The following is a 20684-nucleotide window of genomic DNA, read 5'->3' on the forward strand; positions in this document are numbered from 1 at the left end:
CCGTGGGCAATTGCCTACTGTAATATACACTTACATCTCAGACTGATACAGAAACAATGGCAATGCCATTTCATGACGAAGGTGTTCTCAGCATGAAAAGGATCAAACAGCAGAGATCAGTGTAAAGTTGTGATGAGTTTATTGCAATGAGTTTATTGCTCCCAACAGATTGCACCCTAACTTGTAAACTGCAAGCTATTTTCAAAGTCAAATACTTGCCCCTTTTATCTTTCAATTTATCTTTAAAGGTACAGATACACCGTTACATTCTACTTTCTTCACCTCAGTATTGCTAGCAATTTAGTGTCAGTCTTTTGGCTGAGTAAAAATTCAACATGGGATCAAAATAAGCTTTTCTAGACACAAAATTAAACGTGAAAACTCAGTGCACTCCTGGGCTACAAAAGATAACTTCACACCTCTGGAACTCAGGGATTTTCAGCTTTTACCTGCCAGGACTTCTAATATGTGAGCTTTTCCAGGAGAGACAACAGTGGCTTATGCCAAAAACTTCTCAAAATTTCTTGAGATTTTCGATAGAATAACAGCTGTTAATCTCTTCAGACAGATAATTTTACTCTCATTGGGTAATATCTACTATATAGAAGTTAATATTACTAGTACATACTAAGCAAGTGTCATTAGAAAGATTTGTTGTTAAAGAGGAAAGAAATATTCAACTCAGAAAAAATTGTGAAAAACATTATCAAATTCACGTCCTGACTTTGGAAAAAAAATTAGATTTGTTTCCTCTCGTGCTGCCTTTACAACACATATGAATGCAGACTATGCTCAAAGGTACCCAAAGTTGGAAAGAACACAATTAAAAAATTTAATTAAATATTGGATTGAAAGCCTCCAGTGAGCTCAAGACAAATACAATAATTAAAGAGCTTCACAGAAAACCTTCCACAACTCCTATGCAGTGTCTTTTGCAAGCAGCATAAATGCAGATTGCAGAGACTGTCGAGCAAAGTCTAGTGGTGTAAAAAGAAAAACTAAGGTAGCAATAAGGAAATGCTTTAAAGTCAGTGTGACTCTGACTTGAAAAACAAAACTAGAGAGAAATTTCTATTTGGCCAGGTAATCAAAACATAAAATGGATTTAACTAAACAAGGATGACATTCATATTTTCAGTGTGGCTGAACTGTGCAGAACACTCACATAGAAATATGCAAAATGAGATGCTTTTCACTACTCTATCTGCATCACCCAAACAAAGAGCTCCATGGTCCAGGGCACACGTGATGGAGCTACGCCAGCGATTGTTATCATGGGCCTGGGAGACTATCAAGGAGCACTTACAGTGCTGTGCTGGCAACCAGAGAAGGACTGGAGAAGCAAACAGGCAGGGATATGTTTTTGCAGGAGTGAATCCAGACCTCAGCCAACCCAGAATATAAAAATTACCTTGAAATAGTATGTATCTAACCTGGTCTCCTTCTATGCGTCACACATTTGGTGGATGAGGGAAATGCTGTGGATGTTGCCTTTTTGGACTTTTGTAAAGCCTTTGACACTGCTTCCCCCAGCATTCTCCTGGAGAAACTGGATGCTCATGGCTTGGACTGGTGGGTAAAAAACTGGCTGGCTGGCCAGGCCCAGAGAGTGGTGGTGAATGGTGTGACATCCAGTTGGCAGCCAGTCACCAGTGGTGTTCCTCAGGGCTCAGTACTGGGGCCAGTCCTGTTTAATATCTCTACCAATGATGTGAATGAGGAACTTGACTGTACCTCAGTCATTTAGCAGACAACACCAAGCTGGCTGGAAGTCGATCTGCCGGAGGGTAGGATCTACTAGGATCAGCTAGGATCTGCTTTAGGCTCTGCAGAGGGATCTGGACAGGCTGGACTGACAGGCTGAGGCCAACTGTTTGAGGTTCAGCAAAGCCAAGTGTCAAGTGTTGCACTTGGGTCACAACAACCCCATGCAATGCTACAGGCTTGGGGCAGAATGGCTGGAAAGCTGACCAGTAAAAAGGATCTGGGGGTTTCGGCTGGCAGGTGGCAGTGATTGTTCGGCCACACCTTAAATTCTGTGTTCAGTTTTGGGCCCTCACTTCAAGAAAGACATTGAGGTGCTGGAGCGTGTTCAGAGAAGAGCAACAAATCTGGTGAAGAGTCTGGAACACACATCTTAGGAGGAGCAGCTGAGGGAGCTGGGGGTGTTTATCCTGGAGAAGAGGAGGCTCAGGGGTGACCCATTGCTCTCTACAACTACCTGACAGAAGGTTGTGCAGTGGGGTCAGGGTCAGTCTCTTCTCCCATGTAACAAGTGACAGGACAAGTGGAAATAGTCCCAAGTTGCATCAGGGGAGGCTTAGATTGGATATTAGAAAAAATTTCTTCACCAAAAGGTTGTCAAGCATTGTAACAGACTGCAAAGAAAAGTGGTTAAGTAACCATTTCTGGAGGTATTGAAAAGACATGTAGATGTGGAACTCAGAGACATGGTTTTATGGTGGACTTGGCAGTGCTGGGTTAATGGTTGAACTCGATGATCTTAAAAGTCTTTTCCAAACTAAATGATTCTATGATTTTATCCAGGCAGTACTGATTTCTGTTGCGTATTTTTTGATCCTTCCTGCCTCCCAAGAATATGACCAAGAGATACAGCTAGCATGGCCCCAGCAGCCTCTTTGCTAGGAACAAGCAGGAGCACCCTGGAGACTGCCCCAGTTCACTTATGTAGGACTGAGTAAGGTGGGCATCCTAGCTCCTCAGTTCAGTGTTCTGGGCTCAGCTGACAGAAAAAGGGACAAACTGTTTGGACTCTGAGATTCAAATATGATCTGTTTTTCTGCATTGCTCCTTCCTGTGTCCCACTGAAAGAAAACTATGGAATAAACTGTGCTACATAAGTAAATCCTTGCCTCCATGTCTGTTTCCTACATGGCCTATAAAGCTCAATATCTGTCAATAAAGCCACTTATAACAGAGGTCTCAAAGTACCCACACACATAAGAGAAGAAGGGGAAGGAAAAGGGAAAAAAACACGTAATGCTTCTGAAAAGATTAGTTCCAACCAGCACTGAATAATCAAGAACAGAAGGGAAAAAAGCAGATGGGGGCATTGCTACAGAATGCATCTGTGTCACAGTGCCTCTGTCATCTGTTCTGACAGCCTGGACTTCTCACGCAACATGCCTCGTCCATGGGCTGAGCCTAGAGACACCATGTAATCTTTTAAAAAACATCTTCAGGACACAAATCTCTTGAAAAATCCTTCCCTCTCTTACCCTCAGTAAGTTTCCCATGTAAGAGTCCTGTTTCCCATGATACTCACTTGTGAATACACCCTGAGTTGACAAGGGTACTAGACATTTGTTTTTCTGTTTATAAATGATTATATAATCAAAGACACTTTTTAAAAGTATTTTTGTTCAACTAGGCTGAACTAATGCTAATGTTCTGACTGAAATCAAAAGTTTTCTACTAAATAAGAGTTAAAAGGCACAAGGCATCTGTTCATATTTATTTGGTCATACTTTTACTTAAAAATACATAGTCCTAATCTATTATATTATAATATTACCCAGATAGAATGGTATAAACAAATAAAAATTAGAGAATTTTATTCCATTTTTCCTCAATAAGCAAGCAATAAACTAAATAGCTAAGAGCCAAAGTCAACATCATCTACTATGACAAGTATGTTGCAATACTGGTTTCGTACAGATCTTTATTTGGATTAAATCTGAGAACATGGGATACAGTTAAACGCTTAACTATTATGAGTTTGAACACATTATTGAATGTTGTAATAATATATTAGCCCACAAAAATGACTACAAGGTCTAGGTAGCTTTCATGTACCTTATCTAGATATTCTAACATCTTTGTAATATATAATAGAGGAACACAAGATAGACTATGGCTTGAAAGATTTGACCTTTTATGTACACGCTCAGCGGTCATCAGAGAAAAAACTTTCTCATTAACTACTGTAAATTCAGCATTGTTTTGTAAGCAAAACCTGTTAAAACAAAAAATCCCTAAGTTGAAGAGAGAAATTTTGCTACAAATGTCCCAACATTGCTAAGGAAAGCAATATTTACGTTCTCTATTTGTCTTTATAATACTTTCATCTCACAGAGAAACTACCTGAAATTTTCACTTACTAAGATGAGACCTTACCTTTTTTAAATAAAAATGTTTAAATTTTCCTGCAAGTTTGGTTTTCTGTTCAATGTACATAAGTGGATGTATTCTGATAGCAAAGTTTTTCTTCTCCACACCTCAGGAATATCTCACTTGCCAAAAAGCTCTGACAAAAAATATCACAACAATATTAAAATACTTCCCCTTTGTACCCTGCTTTCATCTGTGGAAGCCAAAACTCTATAGACAGAAATAAAAATATGCCTCCTTCCTAGCTGGAGGAACCAGAGCAGAGGCAGGTAATATGGCTAAGTCCACCATCAGCCTTGTAAAGAAATGTAGCTTCTCTGCTCCTGCCTTAGAGAAAGATTCAAGACTCTGAGAAGCCAAATCTCCGTGCACTCTGCCAGGAGCCTGCAGTCAAAGACGATGGGATGTGCTGGCCTTGTGCAGGGACCTACCAAATACATAGCCCTCCCAAGCTCTCTTTCTAGGACTTCTCCAAACTTAGCACTTATAAGCTCAGTCCCTTCCTCTTCATATGACTCAGCATGGATGGGACTTCCTCCAGCTGGAAAAGGTCAATCTTAATCACAGAGCACTGCAGTTCTCAGCTTGTGCAGCCTAAGGTAAAATGCAGCCTAATGTCACAAAATGTAACAGTCAAGGTCTCAACTACTGACACAGCTAGAAAAGTGATGTCCTCGCACAGTACATTATGTGCTAGGACAGTGGGAACTTAGGATCTCTGGTTTCCCACCAGTTAAGCTAACACTGGTCAGAAGACTGACATCTGTAGCCAGGTGTCTTTCCACTGGGCTCTTGGGCAGTCTGTCTTACCTGAGTTTAGTGGTCTAAAGGGCCTGATCTGAACTTAGAGACTGCAGGTGAGGGCATGCAAGTGAAACATATAGCACTCTGCCTTCCTTAGAGGAAGAAATGACATTTTAGAAATGCCATATAGCCTTTAAAGATTGCTTGCTATTTTGCAAAGAAGAAAAGAACAAAAAAGTTCAAAAGAATGCACGCTCATCTCCTAATACCAAAACAAGAACAGGAGGATGGACTTTTGCTGCTACAAGGAAAGGGTTGGCATTCACTTTTCTTAAGGGCTTACCCAAAGGCAACTAAGAGAAGAGTAGTGATGGTCAGTGCCACTTGCCATATCAAACATTGCAGGGTTGTTCATGAAGGCACCACATCTCGCTCTTTGCTTTATATTAATGTCATTACCTAGAAACAATACCTCAGGCTGCTGTTTTGAAAGAGTTGTAAAATGCCAAAAATTGGAGAAGACTTAAAGCCATGCCCAAATTACAGTGTGTAAGGCTTAATTCTGAATTTTTCTGCATCTGTTAATTTCCATTATACAGATTTAGCATTTAATTTTAATTATAGACTTTACTGTTACTGATGTTATCATCTCAGGTTTAGACAATTGTGCTGATGCAGATAAAAGGAAAGCTGTAAAAGTAGACATTGATTTCCTATAATGTTTTAGAACATTTTTTAGTGGAGAAGTAACTGAAAACCCTGCATAAGCGATAGAAAATACCAGCACATTTGTTGATGAGGTGTAATTTTTTTAATTCTATGTGAATGTATCCCAGTTACAAAACTTATGTGAAAAAAAATTCCCTTTAGATGTCCTCACTGCATAATAAAAGTTGGTTAGAGGGTATGTAGGTATTAATTGTATTTTGCATTCTTTATCCTTTAAGAATTTTTAGCATTTTAAAGAAACCTGGGTGTTTTTTTTAACTGCCAGACCTATAGAAGTAATTTCATGATCCTCCTTATTTTTTTTAATTTTAGAGCTACAATGTTTTATCACCTTACATACAGCGCCTACAGAAATTAGGTTTTCCTTCCTTGAACTCCTTGGTATTCCAGTCTCAAAGCAGGTAAAAGAAACTTAGCAGCATTTATATGCTGTGTAATGCTGATGCTGAACTCCGAAGGGCAGTGCTCTAACTCTGTTCTTCAATAACAGTTTAATGATACTCTGTAAAGACTTATCAAAATAATCAGGTTTTTTCTATATTGTTTGGTCTTTTCTCCTGAAACTGATTCACAAGCTTATTTTTAATAGTAAATAAAACTGCTTACACTCTACTACACAAACCTTTAAAATAAACATTTATAAAGCATTTCTGAGTCAGAAAACAAAGCAGATTAATCATGGGGTTTGTTTTACTTTTGTCTTAATAAGTATTTGCAAGTTGTGCTTTCTGTTATGGACACTGTGACTAGACCTCACAACGGACAAACAGTGTTCCCAGGCACGTCTGCATTTCCACTGCAAAATACAAGTGGTTTTGTGGGATCAAGAGGAACCATATTTCAGTGACAAAACAAGACGCCCTCTGGCCTACAATGAAATAAGGGAGTACGCACTTAGAGTTGAGCCTGTCCAGACTTGGTGAAAACTGTTGTTTCATAAGCTATATATTTCTCAATTAGCATCTGTATATGCACGCAGATCAACACTTGTCTAAGCACCAAAAAGTGGTTCAATCACAATTAATGAAGTCCTATATCAGAACTAGAATGTGCTGCAAGCTACATAGACCTGATACAGGAAAGCTGATTGCTATTCTGCCAGACTCAGAACAGTTCAGGGTTAGGCAGTCGTACTTCTATCAAGTAATTCTGTGGAACTTGCAATATTTTGCAGAATACTGTGCCCACAGTTATGGAAGCAGTTGACAACTCTGTAACTCCATTAACTTTGCTCCAGGTTCCTAGCTGCCTCACAACTCCTCTGCCCTCCTACCGTAGGATGGAGGATACCAAATTAGTAGCTGTTTCAACAAATCTATTTTATAATGGTGCTACCAAAACAATTGATATGAAATGAGCTTTCACAGGTTTAAAATGCTTGCAAGACCTATTTCAGCCTTGAGCTGAAGTTTCCAAACGCTGAAAAACTGCTTCAGAAAAAAAAAGGTCAAGTTTCCTACTTGGATATATTTACAGAGTTACAAAGCAAACAGTTATGTCTTGTTTTAAACACCCACAAATCATATTTTTTGTACTTGACATTTTTTCACAAAATTGCAAAATTCAGAGGAACGCAGTGAAAATTTAAGCACGAATGTTTCATACAGTTAGCTTCTGTTAATGCACAAATCTCTTGCAATGACGTAATATTAAGCACAGCATATTAATCTTAATTTACCTTTCTAGAAATAGTATATCATTAATTTGTATTATTTACTCTATGTAATTATGTCCAAAAAGGATTATTTACTACATACAAATTGAAAGAGTACATTATCAACTAATCCACTGTAACCTAGGAAAAATGGAATTTTAAATCATTCAATACCACGTTATTTGCAAAAGTAACCATGGCAAACACTATATTGCAAAATACATATCTACTAGAAATACACTGGCTGTAAAAGTCAGTGAAACTGACTAAAATAACAGTTCCATAGCAAATATCCTTTCAGATGTGTAACAACAAACCCAAATTTTCGTTATTAAAATAGCCAAAGGGTGGGTAGTTTTCGAACCAGAACACACAAAAATACTATTTTACAGTAAGTGCATAAAAAGCTAGTAAGCTAGTAGGTTGGCAGGGAAGAAGGGAGGAGCAGAGAATATTGCTGTAATTGAAAAATGTTTTCATTTTTCCAAATATATGCTTTCTCCACTCAGGTTTGGTTTCTTCCTTTGTTTTTAAACAAATTATCAATTTAATAATAAAAATACGATTAAGTTAATATAAATATTCATTATTATTCTTTATCTAGCATATTTACATCTCCTTCTCTAGAGAACTATTCAACTAGCTGCTATATTCATTCAATACCACTAGAAGGTGCTCCTCTGTTGAAAGATAATTATTTTATGATCATCGAGTCCAACTATATACCTAACACTGTCAAGTCATACCAGACCCATTCCTTGAGTAACTTGAGACAAAATGCATCCCCAGAGACACATTTGCACACTTGTCTGAAGGCGGAAGGAGAATCCAACACAAAAAAGAAAGTGAAGACAACAAATGTATAATCTACACCAGTGCCACACCAATAGTATTGGCGTATCAAGCTGCATCTAGAAATCCAAGGACGAATAATTTATCTTTCATACACAACCTTATATAAGCCTCAACCAAGTTCCAATTTAGCTTGATAGCCAGAATGGCACTCTGATAACCTCTGGGTATACACAGACTGCCTTAGTAAATTCTTTGCATATGCAGTGTAGCCCTTACCTCTGAAGAGACCACTGACACTTGCATTTGCTCTGGTATGTGCCCTGGCATGGAAATCAGAAACATAGTCTCAAGAAAAGTTCACTTTTTTATCTGCAGCCTGAGATAAAAATCTGTAGACACTCCCAAGAGAGTAGCGCTCCTGTTTTACTCTGGGAATTTAGATAAGTCATACAGAAATCACTTCTAATTTAGGTAAAAATTGTTCCACCTTGGGCTTCCACAGAGAGGAGGTTCATAGGATATAAGTCCCAAATCACTTCAAAGTAATCTAAGCTGGTATGTATCAAGAAGAACATCGTGCAAAGTGGTAATCACAGAGAAAACTGTTTGCAAAGACTTTTTAACTTGCTGTATAAAAGTGACAAAAAATTGAATGTTGTGCTAAGCCCCAAATTCCCCAGGTCAGGAACTCCACAGAAGTTCCACAGAATATACTACTTTTCAGTTTCTCCTTCCTTTTCTACATCTCCAGTACATTACACTGTTGGGTTCTTTGTCACTTACATCTATGAGCACAGATTAGCAAAAGAGCTAGGATGTTAGGGGAGTTTTGTTAATTAAAACTGTAATTGTTTAATTTTTAGACCTTTTACTGAGTAAGCTAAAATTAAATAGTGTTGCTGCTGTGACTCTCTAGGAATGCTTTCCTTTATCCTGCCTCATCTCTTCACTCTCTCACTGCCCTAATTATTATTTTCATTATTTGTTTAGCATGTCTGACTTTAGCTAAATCTTGTACAGATTTAGATTGTTCTTTGCTTTAGTATTAAATAAAAGTGTGTTTCTTAGTAGACATTGCATCAGTGACCTAAAAATAGAAAACATTATTTAATATGTGCATAAGTGAGCCTGAAAAGCCCTAAGGAGCTGGCAACTTTGAAAGATCATACCCCAGTTCTGCAGACGAAAGATGAATTCAAGGCTCTGCACCTACCTCTACCCAGACATCCAGTCTGCCCTTGGGAGACTCCTTCCCCACCTGAAGGCACCAGGGAGAGTGTAAATCCTTAAAGCAGAAAAGTCTCTAATGTGTCCTGCCATCTCCTGGCAAGAGCCACTCAGTGGGGAAAGGAGTACTGCTCCCTCTGTTGAAGAGTGAAGAAAGCAGAAAATTCTGTTTTCTAGCATCTGAAATTAGGGTATGTTTCTCATACACCTCAGCAGTCACATTTAGAAATACTGTGTTTCTCCCCTACCTGTGTCATAGGGAACAGTTACTGATCCCCTGTCCTCGAAAGTCACACTGGTTAGCAAGTACATTTACATTTACAAATTCTATAAAAGATACTTACTAATTGCTAAATAGTTCTTAAATCATGTATTCAACATTTTTTAAGGGTCATAATGTTGAAGGTTTTTTTTTTTTTTTCATTTTGGAAACAAACAAAAAAAACCCCAACAAAACAAAGAAATGTAATTTTTAAGGTAGGTGCACAGGTTGACTTGGAGTCCCAGCGAAATCACACAAAGATAAATGTCTTGTATGCAAAAGACCTTCATGTCACTCTGACCAAGGAAATCTTGTTCTCCTTGGGGCTTTCCAGCAGGCACATGGTAAGGTTATGTTCCACACTAAGATCCTTTCCATCCAGAATAAGGATAGAAGAAATTTGCCCCTGCACTAGGCTGCACCTGCACTATGCCCATCAGTCTGTGTCTGCTAGGAATAAGCTCACTTCTATTTCTGGAAATTGGGGAATGGAGATATATTACTCCTGTAAGTGGCAGGCATCATTCCAAAATCACTCCCGGACTCAATCAGAAAGGAAAATCTGACAGTCATGTCAAAAAGATCAAAACACAGATTTGACACATCAATATGAAGTAGCAATGAACTTATTTTTAGTTTTCAGTCACTGGATGCTAAATATTATCTAGAGCTTTCCCATTATGGAAAATCTGACACACGTAGACCTTCTCACACTCTCATGCTGCTGCTTGAGGAATGGGATAAGCACCTCCAGTAGAATCAAAGCTTTCACTGAAGAGAGAATAATCTTTTTGTAGCTACTGCCTATATCTCTCCAATTAAACTCTATAATTTACTACCCAGAGACTAATTTCACAACTAAGGATAAGTGCAAACAACAGCAGTTTTCTCATTGAGCATGAAGAGAGGAAGCAGTGAGATGTTATGGCTCTTCTAAAAATAAAAGAGTAAAAGAAGACATTAGGAGGTCACTTGCATGCTTTTCATTTATATTTGAAAGGTCACTTGTGGTCTACCTCATGAATGATGTAGAGTTTAAAATAAACTGATGTCTTAATTACTGGCAACTTGCCAGAGGTGGAATCTGATGAGCCTGCACTCGCTCAGTAGCTGGCTGCGAGCTTCTTCTTTTGATGTTTGGTTGTGGGTTTTTTTCTTGTTGAGGATTCTGGCTCTCAGAAATGCTTGCTCACGGTCATTTGTGTGTTATTATTAGCAAACTGTTAGACTGGCCCCTTGGCACATTTTGTAAGGCCAAAATAGTTTTATTGTATTGCTTCAAAATTTTACTGGAAACAAAAGAGGTGAATTGACTGTGAAGCAATCACAATAGACCTTGAATACCTTCATCAGTGTTAACTTGATCATTATTACTGAAATACTAAACAGGCTCTTGAAGACAGTATTTTTTACCAGCTATCAGATTAGTTGTTTTCTATTAGGCTGAAGTCATCAAAGGAAAAGCAAAAGCAGGAACAAAGTTGCTGGGTATTAAATAACAGTTCTTATTGTAATGTAAGATGAAGCTAACAACTGAAAAGAATATGGTCTATCAGTCAGGCTAGAATTTTATGCAAGTATTGCTATACATCCATCACTTGTTTCTACAGATGGTGGTACAACTGTTCCTATCACTACTATCAAACAAGAATGGGAAACAATCTGGCTGAAAAACAACCATGCAAAAATCTTATCACATCCATGGGAAGGTTCTTTTGCAAAACAGATCACTTTTGGTTCATTAACCATTGCATAAACACCACTATGAAGGTGATATGCCAACATAAGCAAAAATACCACTGCCCAGATTTTATACTAAGTAGTGCACCATCGTCCTGACTAAATCCCAGTCTCCCTAACTTCCTCTTGAAATCTGCATACATTCATTGCTCCAGTGGATACACGCCTTAAATTCAGCATAAAAGCAGACATTGAAGAGTCTGGTTTTGAGAGGTTTGCAACGTTTTTGAGAGCCTTCAAGATAACATGTTTGACAAAAAGAGTAATGTTTTCAGACAACAGGTCCTCAGTGGGTGTTTTGTTTGAAACTGTCTGTCATGAAATTGCTCCCAGCATGGCAATACTGTACATTAAAAAATCTGCAAAATTTGTGTATATTCACAGCTCAGTGCACTTCCTATAATGAGTGCTTTATGTGTTTCCCCCAGTGTCTATGAAGTTCATATTATCATTTAATTTTAAACAAACTGCATATTGTGAACATTTATAAGAGAGCAAGGCATTAAATTCAACATTTATTCAACAGCTTTAGTTTGCTAGCTGTATTATGATGATTCCTACATTTTAAGAAATACAGCTTTAGCCCTATACATATTGTTTTCTGTAATTTTTTATAACACATAAAGTATTTAGTTTCCATCCACATCATTTAGAAAGGAACTTACAAATATAAATCTAAGCACACTCATTGGCAATTGAATAAATACGGTCTCTGTAATCAGGCTTTTAATCAGATTTTAATGCATCTTTATAATCAGTTAGAATCTGAAAAATGGGCAGGTAAACACATACATGTTTTCAGTAAGGAAGTTTTTAAAAACTAATGTATCTAATATGCAGCATAAGCTAAGGATTAGTACATCTTAGAAAACAGGTAAAGCAAAGATCCTGGACTGAAAAAATTAAGATATTATTTTTCCAGTTATACTGCCCATTTGTGCATACTGCAAAAAGTCTATTCAAATAAAAATATTTTATATTTTATTTTTAGTATTATCTTTATAATATAATATTTATAACTATTACATTTTTATTTATTTAATATTTTATATTCAAATAAAATATTTTATATTTACATGATAGATCATGTTTATACACAATGATGCAAAACACACAGCCTGAACTCTGGGCCAAAATACCTCCCACTGAACCTAGAATTTGGGCCTGAAGTAGTAGTGCAGAACCGCAACTGTGCATATGATGAGCAGGTGCCAACTAAAACTTACACTTTCTACACACTAAACACTGTGCTACTTTCCATACAATGCCCCAGAGCAATATGAAAAATGTGCAAAAGCTTATTCAGGGATTTCTTTTAAATCAGGATTTGAATGCATTTTCTGAATGCATAATGTCATCAAATGGGTCAGTAAGCTATTTCTGCTTTTAATAAAACAGAAAATTAATCAAGAAATATGTAAGTGAGCACAAAGTAATTACCACTTTCCCCTTCCTCAAGTAACTTGCTTACACAGAACAAAAAAACCCCAAGGTATGTATCTTTATTTTTTATTTCCCCAAACTTCCAGTATTCATCTATGACCTTTCATTTTCCGTTTCAAAATAAGAAGCATGGCAGAACACAATACCTAACCAAACAGAAGATATACTTAGTGATGAATCAAAATAATACAGTTGATAAGAGCCAAAAGACAATGTCAAAATTCCACTTCTTCTGACCATATGCCATAAGGATATAAAGAATATACTAGATAAGGACTGTTTTCCTTGGAAATTTTTATCATGGGAGATATTTATCAAATGAAGTAAGCTATTTCTTGACTGAAGAACAAGAAATATAATTGTTTTCTAATCTTGTTTTAAGTCATGAGCAGTATCTTGAAGGATTCCCTGAAGAGGTTACTGTTCAAAGATTACTGTTCAATGAATATTATCAGCAAAAAACATCTCACTGTGTCCTCTAGTCGAGATCTCTATTTCTCATCAATATAGTTCAACTACTCCCTTAACTCTCTCCAAACTCAGTGATGAAGCCTAATTAACATTTCCAGAACCCTTCCCCTTCCACTTTTAGACACATAGCATGCTTGAACTTATTTATTTTTATAGTCCGTGACAGTCATGGCTATCAGACGGCAACTGTCACAGATGGAAAACTATTATGACACAGTTCTAGCTATGCTATCTTTCTAGTTCATATGCAAACTCAGCTGCATGAAATACAGAAGACAAGGGACAAAGGAGCAGGAAGGGCATAGAGAAAGAAAATCCTTTCCACTCCTCTTCATCTAAAGTGAGATGTGCAGACTAATCCTTTTCAATTTCAATTTGCAGCCTGCACTGTGAGCCAAGATCTGACAGGGGAAGATTGACTGGTGCCATTTGGTATCCTGACTGCAGGAAGTTATCCACAGGCCACAAGAAAAAAAGCAGCACAATTTCCTCTACAAATAGAATCAAGCAGAGAAAAAGGAAAATAAATTAACAAGGATTAAAAAACAGAATGGTTCCAAGCAATTATGCATTAAAAAAAAAAAAAAAATTACAAAAGCAGTAGCTACTTAAAAAGTTAGACCAGGGAAATTAAAAACAAAAGGAGGGATTTCTAGGCAGTGAAGACACTGAAACAGTAGCAAATAACTGTCAGAAAATCTTTCAGCATGGGCTGTACAAAACTTTTGGAGACATAGAGATACAATGAAGCCGTAAATCCATACCATCATCTCATCAAAGCAATTGCTATTCACACTAGCTAGTTTACAGCCAGCATGGCCACATCAGTCAGCAATACAGCCAGCTCTCCAGTCACGCTGACTGCCATCTGCTCACAGTGTATCACAAGCAACAGCACATTTCCACCAACACACTGTGTGGGTACAGTCCCACAGCACTCGAGCCAGCACAAGGTATGGCTGCCATGGCCCCCAGCTATCTTGGCTGCACAGTCCTTGGCTGCTTCATCAGCACTGGTACTCAAGCAATCACATCAGTTCAAGGAGCTTCCAGAGATGACAGCAGAAGCAACTGGTTTTCCAGGTGCTGCCTGAGCCAGACTGCTGCTCCGCCACATCAGCAGCAGGGTTGGCTTGAGGGAGGCACTGAAATAACGTGGCTGGGGCTAGGAGGGTGGGGCTGTGACAGGAACTAGCCTCAGATCAGATTGCACCCGTAACCACAAATATCTATAAGCCAGCACTACCTCCAGGGTTAGGAATCTCTTGTCTGCTAGTTTCCTCTCAGTGCTGACCCCATCTTAGCGCTGCCACAAACATCAGTATGGTCAGAGATGTGAACCTTACAGAAATAAAAGATGGGTACTGCTAATGTGGGTAAGTTCCCTATCTTCTTTCACTGAGCAACTGCATAAAATGCACAAAGCAGCAGACACAGAAGGCTGGGCAGATCTTCTCCTTTTGGCAGTAATACTGATTCAAGCCACTTTAAAATATATGTTTAGCTACATCTTATCTATAATATACAGTTACAAATCCAGAAGGAACTATCATAATAACCTAGTAGATAGAAGACAATTACTCTGTAGTCAGACAAATAAATTCTCAAAAAGAAAAATTCACGTCATGATGAAGTCACATCCTATAACAACTTGTTCCATGGAGTGTCTAGCCTTTCAGATAAAAAAAAGATGCTGGCTATTTGCCACTTCCAAGCACTGGACCTTGCAATATATTTGCTGAACAGAAAGTTCCGTCCTTCAAATCAAAATTGAGCAAGTCACCCTCTAATCTTCCCTTTATCCTCCTTTTATCCTCTCAATCTTCTCACTATAGGGCTAATTTTCCAATTTTATCATCTGTTTCATTCTTTTTCCTCAATCTTCTATTTAACACAATCATTTCTCAATTGTGGAAGCTAGAATTGAAAACATTATTATGACAGTGCTTTTTCCAGGTGAAATGTCCTCTTTATGTGAACATTTTACATTTACCACTACGCTACGGTAAAAACAGCCAAATAGCCATCGTGCCACTTTTTTTTTTTTTTTTCTGAAGAAGTGTTTCAAGAAAAGTCTGTATTAAAATAAGTCTCTAAATGTGGCTTTGCTTGTTCATTCCTTGATACAACGGCTTTACATTTGATTTATTGAAACAATAGTGGCTCTCTCTCAATCTTAATAGAATGAGACAGACTAAGGAAATGGCCTATTGCTCATGTGTTTCGAAGTGTTCCAGTAACCATCCATCCTGCAGTCCCACCAGTATAAGAATATGGGAGTTGTCCATCTAGACCAGCAGCAACACACCCAGAATCAGATGTTTCAAAGAACAGTGCAACTGGTTGGAGTGAAGAAAACTTTTCCATGATTTCTACTTATCTCTAAAACATAGAGACAGCCTTGAGTCCTCAGACACAACATTCTCTACATGTCAGTTATGACAATGGTGGATATTTTTGTATCTCAATATATTTACATCCAAATTCTCAGTCTCAGAATTTAATCCAGGGATGTTCCATTCCCTTCAGTCAGTTCCTCAGTTAAGTCACATCTCTCACAAGAAAGCATTTACTGTCATGTTTTGCTCCATTTTCTGCCTTTCCGTTTTACTGACTTGCTCTTGAACTAAGACAGAGACAGGTCCTGCTTCTCTAGAATTCCCATTTTCTCATGGGAGCTTTTCAGCACAGCTCTGCTAATACTAACTACAGCCCCTGCTTCCACTTACGTGACTTTTGACAAGACATTTAGTGTTGTCATCCTAAGGAACAATGCCTTTTCTTCAAACTGCTGAGAAAGCTACATACTAAAATTTAAAAACTGGGCTGAAGGTGCAAAGGAGTATTTTTGTAACATGGAAAAATTGAAAATTACTGGCCTCTGAAGTATTTAAAACATGTCAGCTTTCACTGTTTTTATCCTTGTTTGACTGAAATCACTGAGAATTATTCTCACATGCCATGTAGACATGGCATTAATTTCCATGATGATGTAAGTTTTGATGTACTGGGTTCTATACAGCTCTAAACAGCAGAAGCGATTAATAGCAAAGCTTACAAAACTGCCATGAGTAGAAAGCTGAAAGGAAAAGGCAGAAAGCCATTACCAGGAAGTCAGCAAGTGTATCATGTAACTTACCAAACAGGCGCTGATGGAAGAGAAATTTCCCAGCTATTAGTCCTGTGAGAATGGCAAGCAGCCACAGAAACACTTTCAAAAATCTCCAGCCTCCTCCTTCAGGGTATTTATTTGTTACAAAGGAGAAACAATTACCAACAACAATAACATTGGCTTCTGTCTGACTGTGCGATACTGGGTCCTCAGCAAATATTAAGAAGTTAAAGAAGATCACTAAGTAAGCCACAACTAAGCGAGACCATGGGTGCTGGAAGTAGTAGCGGAAGTCTTTATCCATCCTCAGATACTGCAGAACTGGTTTTTGCCTGTATGCAAAGACATAAAGGCACAACATTATATATATCCAAAATTCTCAGAGCTTACAAAACACTTGCACATTTACAAAAATCAAATCACTGCAACTTTGTCATCAGTTAATTTTAACACTTTAGCAATGGAAGTTTCAATCAAAAGATACTGTTAGATACAGGAAGAGAAAAACTGAAATTTCTGTTCATTCCAATGTAAAAACAACAAACAAACATATATACATTATAGCACAGGATTTTTAGTCTCAAACATGTTATGGTTTTCATGTCCCATTCATAACGGGGCATGAAAAGCATGGAATGGATATAAGAACATAGTAGGCTACATGAAACTCAGAGTGCCTTTCCAGCCACATTCCAAAAAATACAACACAGATTTCACAAAGGTTCATGCTAAGCCTAAATTGAATCCTTCTCCTTATGGGAGAAGGATGAAACTGGCCCATAAATCCAGTGAGGTCTTCCACTGGATGTTAAAAAGCGTATATCCTAGAAACTTCAGAAACCTGTGTTCATATAAAGAAATGACATGTTGGAAAAGTTGGGAAAGCTACAATTAATTCTTGCAGATCAGCCAACTCCGTATAAATCTTTTCATTGACTTCCCAGGGAGTACATCTATAGTTAATCATATTTTCAAAATCAGAAAATAAGAGTGCCCTGAGCACAGGCTGTTATGTATGAATACAAAAGTTCTGTTTTGAAACCTGTCTTCTTATGAAGCACTGCTATGGAAAAATGCAACTGAGCATGGTTAACATTTCAGTTGTTTGTCATTTGATTTTTTTTTCTTTTATTCACAACCAATTAGTTGTTTCATCCTCTTGAACCACTTTGTATGCACAAAGATACAAGGCCTTTGTGTTGTGGAACACCGCAATTATTCAATGGACACAGAGTGTAGGAAGAGGAAAAAATGCATCTAATAATATTGCTTGTTTATTACAGCACAGTCCTTGAAGGATACAATGGCAAATTTTTGCAAATGTCATATGCCCTTCAGGAAGAAACAAAACAAACAAACAAACAAACAAAACAAACACAAATTGCAGCAAAAGACCTAAAACACCCAATCAATTACTCATTCCTTCTTGGATTTTTAAGTATCACTTTGTAAACTTAGAAATGGCATGAATTTCAATGTCTCCCTTTAGTCCCTAAAATTATTTAATTCTATAATGCGATTTGTATTTGTAAAATTACAGGGAATCCTGTACCTATTAAATGAAAAGGATAAAAGAAACTCTTAGCAGATTCAAACAATGCATTCAGTAAATAATAAAAATTATTAAGGTCCAATTATGTATAAATTACACGTAAAAAAAGAAAAAAATACCATATTACAGAGTTAAAAAGTTGGCACAAGGAAATGTCAGTCCTTCAAAAACTTTATGAAAAGAAAGTTATTTAAAGCAAAGATCATTGCCTAAGAAAATACCACTCTGGGGAGATAAAACTGCCTTTAGAGCCATAAGGATGCCCAAAGCTATTTTTTGTTCTCCTTTTTCCTGTTACCTCTAAGAAAAGTTTTAGTATTTCCTTATGTGTATGAACCATCTTAAAGCCCGACCGGGGCTGGAGATAAACAACTAAATGTCCTGGTATTTTTGACAGCTGCCGGATACCCGAGAGTTATTAGACATCCAGCAGAAGACGCGGCTTCCCAGGAAGCGTTTTATAGCATCAGAAGCCAATATTAGCAATAGCAGCAGTGCTAAATTGCTAATAAAGATCCTGCTCCTATCTGCCTCAACGCCAAAAACGCGAGTGCCGAGAGCGCCGCGCACCACACGCCCATCGCAACCTGTTAAATCGACCTCTTTCCCCCTGCCCCCGGCGCAGACCTGCGGCCACCTCACCCCGCGGCGCTGTGGTCGCCGCTGCCCCCTCCCCGCAAAGACAGCGGGCCACGGGCCCCCGCAGCGCCGGGGCCGCCCCGCGCCCGCCGCACTCACCGCCGCGGGGGATCCGGCGCCGCGGGCGCGGCGCTGCTGCGGTGCCTGGGCTCGGCTCGGCTCGGCACTGCTAGGCTTGGCTTTGCTCGGCTCGGCTCTGCTCGGCTCGGCTTTGCTCGGCGCCTGCCGCGGGGCGGCTCCCGGCAGCGGGCGGCCCCGCTCCGCTCCGCTGCTCCCCGCAGCTGCCGCGGCCGGCAGGGCCCCTCAGCCCTTCGGGCTCTGACAGCGGCGCCGGTGCCGCGGCGTCCCGCCCCCCCGGTCGCCGCGGGGAGGGAGCGGCGGCGGTGGCTGTGCTGGCTGCGCTCCTCCTCTCCGCTCCTCTCCGCTCCCGGGCGCGGGCGAGCGGCCCCGGTAGTGCCGCAGCCGCGGCGGCAGCGGGCGGCGCCGCTGCGGCAGGGTCCCCGCGCCCCTGGAGCCCGTGTCCGCCCGTGCCCGCCCCTCCCCCGGAGCCTGCCAGCAAGGACCCGAAACGTGCGCGATGTGCCCGCGGTTGTCTCTATCCACCCTGGAAAATGGTGGCCTGGCACCCACAGGGGCTTATCCAGCCGGCGGAGGTGAACGAAACCTGAAACCCCATCACTCAATTGCCATCGGTCAGACTTCAGTATTACGCAAATTAGCAGTAGAAAATCACAAACACGGGAAAGTGATCAAATCTGTAGATGCATTACCCCAAAGCAAAAGCGCAGGGCTAACAATAACAGCTAAATCGCTCAGGAGGAAATCCTTCATGTTTGGGAGGGGAGGGAGGTCTATATCCAATTTGCTTACTTGGGAGGGGGCTATGCTGAGGCCACGACCAGTCTCCAGGGTGTACACACAGTCCTTATGGTCACTGTGTCAGGCAAAACTCTTCTGTGCAGCCTAGCAGAGTTGTTGACATTGCACTTCAGCCGAATTGTCAACCAAAGCCTTTTTATGTGGGATGTGGTCCCTAGTGTCAGTGTGCTGGTACTGCTTACATCCCAGGAAAACGTTTACAGGATGCTTTTAGGTGCATTATGACGGGGTCTTAATGCAGTATGCACTAGTTCTGGTCATTACTGAGGACAAATAAAACAACCTTGAAGTTGCCAGACACAGCCTCAATATATTATTGGGAAAAGTCAGGTGACTCCATTGGAGCAGGTATCTGAAATACAGCATCAGACATCTGGCTGCTTCAGGCCAAGGTAGAGAGGAGTGTGACTGAGATTCGCTGAATAATGTGGAAGGGTCTTTAGGAAAGTCATATTGCAAAAGACCAGCGCAACCAGAACAAGCAGCAGATGAAGACTTGTGAATCCCTTTTGTACACCAGGCAACACAGTTTTATCTATTTTTGTAAAAAAAACCCGTAACTGTTATTGAAGGTATCTAACATAATCACCACATTACCTTCCTTGGTGAAATAACCTATGAGACTCTCAATTTTATGTAGAAAGAGACAATATTCACTATTTCACACAAACACACCCCAAGCTATCTTTACAGTAAAAAGAAAATTCAAATATTCAGAGATGAAAAATCATCATGTGCAGTGGGAGAGTACAGAAATACAGCATACAGCACTGCCTGTTCATGCAACAGTTCTGTGTGTACTGCCATGCTTCCAGAGCTCAGTCTCCTTCTGTTCAACAAATGAAAATCGACAAAGAAGGCAGCACCCACTACAAAAGAGATCACACTCTTCATGCACCTACACACTAAAAAAAAAATTCTCTTTGGCTCAGATTGAAACCCATGATACAACTACAAAGTATTCATGAACTATTTTTTTCAGATAGTAAATCAGTGAGCAGGTTTCTGAAGTCACTAAGTCAATCAAATGAAAATAATCTACTTTTCTATTAAAGTAACAAAAAGTGTAAGTGCACCATATACCTCCCCCAAATTTCATGTTTCATTTAATTTGCTATCTTAGAGGAAGCTAATATTTTTTGAAACATGTAAGTAATGTTTCACTCATATATAAAAAAAAGCTGGACCACTCCCATTTCTTCTTTTTAATCAAGCAATCAAGATTTACTTGATGAAATACATACTTGAAAAGCAAACATTAACAAATAATCTCAGTAGACAAGACTAATCAGGCCCACTCACTGAA

At 39.2% G+C, this 20684-nt stretch overlaps 1 protein-coding gene across 2 annotated transcripts in view; it reads right to left on the reverse strand.

The window, feature by feature from the left end:
- The window catches only part of TMEM117 (transmembrane protein 117), a 193280-nt gene extending 174662 nt beyond the window's left edge, over positions 1 to 18618 (reverse strand). The window contains exons 1-2 of one of the 2 annotated variants that reach the window (XM_027892905.1): positions 18599 to 18618; positions 16336 to 16640 (exon numbers count right to left, since the gene is read on the reverse strand). In XM_027892905.1, coding sequence (XP_027748706.1) covers positions 16336 to 16612 — 277 coding nt within the window. In that variant the 5' untranslated portion in view covers positions 16613 to 16640; positions 18599 to 18618. Of the gene's footprint in view, positions 1 to 4458; positions 4587 to 16335; positions 16641 to 18598 lie in introns of those variants that run through there. The other variant, XM_027892906.1, reaches the window with a different exon arrangement.
- Between the last annotated feature and the right edge of the window lie 2066 nt (positions 18619 to 20684).

Source organism: Empidonax traillii, unplaced genomic scaffold, assembly GCF_003031625.1.
Source record: "Empidonax traillii isolate 1590-97213 ecotype Southwest subspecies unplaced genomic scaffold, ASM303162v1 scaffold374:size1477467, whole genome shotgun sequence".
Classification (NCBI taxonomy): domain Eukaryota; kingdom Metazoa; phylum Chordata; class Aves; order Passeriformes; family Tyrannidae; genus Empidonax; species Empidonax traillii.